The following is a 6,167-nucleotide window of genomic DNA, read 5'->3' on the forward strand; positions in this document are numbered from 1 at the left end:
AAAAAAAAAAAGAAAAAAATGGGTGAAAGATGAGCAGTACATATTTAACCTCACTGAACAGAAAATTACTGCTTCTACTTCCACCCTAATACCGTACCTTACTCTAAGTACAGTGAATGAACCGTCCTTCATTCCAAGAGCAAGATGGATTCCATCTACATTTACTGCTGCACAACGAATTGGTTCTTCCATATTACACCTTGCTATTAATGCATGATCTACTAAGCTCCAAATCCTGTTAAAATGATATTGTAAAAACAGAGTTAACGAACATATACTTTCAAAATAATGACTATGAAAAGCTTCTAGGTAAAATAACAATCACATTTCAAGTAAAATAAATCGGGATGGTTTTAATTTCTTTCTGGCAAGGAATGAACACTAGTAAAAATAGAAATGTTATTTATACTTATATTGACAAAGGCATTTTTTTAAAACAATACAATCACATTCATTTGTTCCAATTATTCATTTTAGTTAGATGATCTCTACCCTGACCGATGAATGGATGGATGGATGGATGGATATATACATATACTATATATGTTCTTTTAAATTTAAAAGTATTCAAATTCAGAAGCTGTTCCAACGTATAATGCTAAAATCAACATTGAGAAGGATTAGAAAAGATATAATATGAAATATGAGGATTGTATTTCTAAATAACAGAGACCAAGACAACATACTAATGAAAACAAGTTAATATTTTTAAGTAAGTTAACCAAACTTCTTCATAGTAAAATGAATATATATCAACCAACCAGTCAATCATACTAGAGATTGAACCCAGGGACTTCACTTTGAATTACACCAACTGTAGCAAATTTTTTTTTTATTACCAGTACATAACCATCATGTTTAAACAGGAGGAAAAAGAGAAAAGTGAACTTTGAATATTGTATTTTAAAAATGCCAGTGGAGGGCCAGCCAGATAGTCCAGTGGATTAAAAGCACCTGCTTAGGCAGATGCAGGGACTGGGGTTCAATCCCCAGCATGCCGTGCCAGCTCTGCCCCTGGTGCACACTGAGACAGCAACTGAGACTGGGCATGGTGGTGTATGCCTGGAATACCAGTGCCTGGGAGGCTGAAAACAGGACGATCACTGTAAGTCTCACTGTGTAGTGAGACCCGGTTGACCCTGTACTAAATACAATTAAAAAAAAAAAAAAAAAAAAGTCAGTGGATTGTAGATCATGCTGTTAATTAGGTGGCAAAGAATTATTTTATAATTATTGTATAGCCGTTTTAAAAGAATACAAATATACATTAATGCTACTAGACTAAACATTTATCAGACAGCTAAATTAGGGAGAAAAATTATAGGCAGTCAGACAGGACTAGGCCTTAGAAGGAATCAGTACAGAAGATAAGAACACAGCTGTGGCTGGAGGCACACTCTTGAAGGGCAGGCCTTAAGGTAAAGATGGAATGATTAGACCTATCTGCCTCCCCCATGGATAAACAATAATGACTGATATTCTAAATAGGCATCAGTCACAAAGGAGGGTAACCAGGACCTCCTGATTCATCTCTTTCCAAAAAAGTCCTTGTTCTTTCAATGTATATTTGCTACATGACTTGTTTCCCTTCTTGGCTCAACGTTACTTAAGTGATTATACTTATAATCTTATTGGTTGGTCTTAGCCGTGTGCCACCTCATACTCACCTCATGATTTTACTTTATAAAACTTCCTTTGAGAAGTGGGCTCATGGGCAACCACTTTCTGGGTCTCCTCCTGTCTCTCTCAGGCAGGACCTGTCTCTCCCTCAAGAAAATTTCTTACTCTTAACCTCTGTTGTCCCTCAGAATTCATTCTTTGATTTTGTGGAATGTAAACAGCATATTGGATATCTAGCAGGTTGGAAGTTACATTTTCTTTATGTCACTTGGTCAAAAAAATTCAAAAATTAGAACAAAATCTCTTATCACAACAGTATTTCTTTACAAATCTAAAAATTAAAACAAGGTTAGAGCAACAGTACATTTCTGAATGGCTCATATACTAGCCAAGCAAAGGAGAGCTGTTCATTAGTAATGAGATATGTAGGTCTGATTCTTCTCACTCTTGGGATGCAGCAGCTGAAGAAATGCATCCACAGCAAGCAGATTTGTTTATTAAGACTTGGCCTTTTAGTAAGAACAGCTGCCCAGAGATTTAAGAATAATGGGAGCAAGACCAATAAGTAATTTAAATTCTTATCTGTAACAGTTATTTGGAAGGATTGTTAAATTGCTGAATTTCTTATTTTAGGTCCTGGGAAAGGCCTGAGAATTTGCACTTGTAATAAATTCCTTTGTAACGTTGATGAAGGGCCAAGAAACACTCTCTGAGAACTATTATAGACAGAGAGCTATTTCTTCAATATGCACAAAAATATTATTAGAGCCTATCTTAGGTCAATTGGAGAAAAAGACCAATGGATTAATAAAAAGAGGCAAAGACCTTTCTGGTTACAGGAAAGGGAATACAAATGTCTTCCCAATATATGAAAACATACTCAACAGCCTTCAATAGGTGAGAAATACACAGCTTCAAAACATAACAAAATATCACTTTTTACTTTTTTGGGCCAGGGCTTAAGAAACAGGCAGTGTCATATATTGACAGGTGTGTAAATTTTTGCTGTTCTGTGCAATTTTAAAATGCATATCCTTTAAACACTAGGAGTTTGTCATACAGGCATTTGTATTTGTATATAAACAAAAATGACATAAGTACACTTTGATATTCATTCAAAATGCTGTATTTATTAAGCACACAAAACTGGAAGATTCTAAATTTCTATTAGAAATGGCTAAACTTTAATATATCTAATGGGTATTAAAATGTTTATGTAAAAAATGTGTATGTAGCTCTGCACATTCTAATATAAAGCAAACTATATTTTTCAGATAAAAATATTTTTGTTATTAATTCTATTCATTTTAAATATATTCATTTGATATACTATAAGCTCTAAAATTTAAATCTAAGTATTTTGAAATTTTATCTAAGGACAAATCTCACTCTATGACATTACTCTGTAAATTGCTTACCTGACTGAACGATCATCACTTCCTGTCACAGCCAAAGGTTTATTAGGATGGACAGCAAGGGCCCAAAGTTCACCTTCACAATGTCCTTGCATGATTAGGAAAGGCTTATTTCTCTCATGTACTACAATTTCAAAAATTTCACTATCCTGTGTTCCAACTAAAATGTGGTCACCTCGCCAACAAACACTTCTCACAGACAAACCTAGTAAAAAAGTATTTATTGTTAGTAATTGTATTAAATATCAATGCTGTAATAATATAATGCCAATCTGACTAACTGGAAATTAATTCTTGTACCTTTTATACTTGGATGTTAAGACAGGAGAAATGCTTAAGTCCTTGTTCTGTACTCTCTCTTTCTTTATTTTTCCATGTTGTTTTCAACATGGAATATTTGTTTTTATTTTCCCATTTCTACCCATCCTTCAAGATATGCACCCACTTCTTTGCTGTTAGACAACTATGGATAAGCTACTTCCTTAGCCAATGTTTAATAGCATTTACAGTCTGCTTCAAAAATAATTACACAGGAATTAGTTCTACAGAATTATATTTTTCTTTTGTAATATTGTGACTTTTCCCTTGTTTATATTTCATTTCTTCAATCTTTTCATAAACAGATTCAGAAGAGAGAATTTACTTTTTCTGCATCCTCTACAATTTCTTTTGGAACCTTAGGAAAGCTGTTTTTCTCAGTTTCCTCATTGGTAAAACATGGCCAATGTAACAGTTACTATCTGCTGCAAAGTATTCTTGTGGTAATCAAATTTTTAAAGCATCAAATAAAGAATGAAATAGAAGAGTGAGAAACAGGAAGTAGGGGGAAATTCAAATATTTCCCCAAAACACAAGTTCCTTTATTTTAAAAGATATTTCAATATATATGGTAATCGGTTTTATTTATACTACTAGTTTACCTTAGTTTGTTGAAAAGAAAGTTTTATGTTATTATCTATTTGTTTTCTTCTTGTAAAAATCTTTCTTTGGTTTATGTGTTATAGTTTGAAAATAACAAAAATAACTATAGCATATAATAAATACTGTTATTCTCTTATTATTTGATTATGATATTTTCTTAATTATATACAATAAAAATGATTCTGTAAGCTTCAAAACATTATATGCTCAGCACAATAAAGAGATTACTAAGTAATTATCCTAAACCTGTATACCTACCAAGAGACTAAATTAAACGATTTACAATTTAAATAATGACCAATGAAATTTCCAATCTGATGAGGCTTACAATACCACTTAACAAATGATATATCAAATTTTATTGTTAAAGTTCCTACTGTATTTAAAGTTTGCAAATGAAAAAAAATCCCCCAATTGCTTACAAACTGAATGAAAGAAAATATATTTATACACATTTAAATCACCAACATATGTTATTTATAACAGTTTCCTTGGTAAATAGCTTTGTATAGCATTCTAATCATGAAGTATTTTCAAAATCCACGGTTACCAAAATACCTGCCACATCACTGCTCTGTAGGTCACATTATAACAGCCACTAGATATATGAAAGAACTTTTTCAGTGAAGCCAAATTCTTCAAATAAAATGTATACAGTGTGAAGGGCAAATCAAAGTGTTATTTATATTTTCAAAAGATATAGTTATGTTTACCAAAAGAAACAATCCTTGGTATGTTTAGAATTTGCCCAGTAATGAGACATTTGTTCTATTATTACCTTTGTATCCCTGATCTGTTTCCCTGAGATCAATCACAGTAATTGGTTTAAAAGTTAAATCCCAAAGACGAACACAGCCATCTCTGCCACCAGTAGCAAAGCCTTCTTCACAGGCGTTCATGCTAAAAATTCCTGCCTAGATGAGCAAATAAAGTAACAATATAAGCTTCTTAAAACATCTATAATATAAAGCTAGAAATCCACTTAACAATATTTTTATATAGCAGTTATAAATGAGTATGAGAAAACACACAAAAAAATCTAGAAATATGTCCTTAGGAACTTAACATATACTTAAAGTGGTACCTGATGAGATGCTAACTTTTACAGAGGACTAAGCTCTAAACGTGACTAGAAAAATAGAAAAAAATTGAGAACAACACTTATTGGATGTTGAATTGCAAGATCTTACTATGCATGGCATGATAACCACAAACCATAAAGGAAAAGCTTTAAAATTCAGCATATGAGGAAGGCGATCATTAAGAAGGACAAATTATGGAAAATTTGCAATGTGTACAAATGAAAATGGAACTATCATTAGTATACAAATAAAAACAATTCAACACAACAATCAAAAGAAAGCAAAGAATTTTAAAAAGCCAATTAATAGAAAAGTAAGTAAATATGTGAAATTTCACATATAGACAGGAAGAAAATTCACACAAGAAGTTACATTTTTTCACCCAGAAGATAAGCAGCACAGGCCACAATCTGTGCTGATGAACAGGGGGGAAAACTTAGCATTCGTGGATACTGATGGTGGCAATGGGAACTGCCACATCTTTTGTGGAAAGTAATCTGGTAGTTTTAGTCTTCATGCATTTTGCTTAGAGCAAGTCATTTATAAATGGTATTTTGATATACTTAGGACTTTGCCTGAAGAGCCTACTGTTAGCAATGCAGCAGCTTTGTGCTTTCTAGTTCGCTTCATGAGGGAGGATCTGCCTGCTAAAGAACTCAAACATTCAAAGTGTTAAAAACAAACTGTTCTTATTTGGTAACTTATTTATATGAAAATCTCATAAAATACAAAAACTCCTTTGCCAATCAGTGAATCAATGATATTTTTTCTAAACCTATACCAGAAGATCACCCATTAGCCAATACAGCAGTTACTCTAGAGTACTGTAAGGCTGATGTCACAGCATTTTCTTTAACACCACTAGGACAGAGTTAGAGCAATGGTTTTAACATGATACATTTTCTAACAGAAACACTAAAAACAAATTAATTTAGTGAAGTAACACTTTTCAAGAAATCAGGTTTTGGGCTGGTGAGATGGCTCAGTGGTCTGGAGCACCTACTTAGAAAAAGAAATCAGGTTGATTAGAAATGGTGTGCTAAAGGGGCTTGGGAGATGGCTCAGTAGAATAAGCTCTTCCCTGGCAAGCACAAGGGTTTGAGTTCAATCCCCGGTTCTGCCAAAAAAA

General features: G+C 33.0%; 1 protein-coding gene across 1 annotated transcript in view; it reads right to left on the minus strand.

The window, feature by feature from the left end:
- The window catches only part of Eml5 (echinoderm microtubule associated protein like 5), a 247,615-nt gene that overhangs the window by 123,839 nt on the left and 117,609 nt on the right, over nt 1–6,167 (minus strand). Inside the window, exons 6-8 of the mRNA XM_023719668.1 lie at nt 4,735–4,870; nt 3,039–3,240; nt 98–235 (exon numbers count right to left, since the gene is read on the minus strand). Of these exons, the coding sequence (XP_023575436.1) occupies nt 98–235; nt 3,039–3,240; nt 4,735–4,870 (476 nt within the window). The remainder of the gene's footprint in view (nt 1–97; nt 236–3,038; nt 3,241–4,734; nt 4,871–6,167) is intronic.

Source organism: Octodon degus, unplaced genomic scaffold (genome assembly GCF_000260255.1).
Source record: "Octodon degus isolate 3935 unplaced genomic scaffold, OctDeg1.0 scaffold00070, whole genome shotgun sequence".
Taxonomy (NCBI): Eukaryota; Metazoa; Chordata; class Mammalia; order Rodentia; family Octodontidae; genus Octodon; species Octodon degus.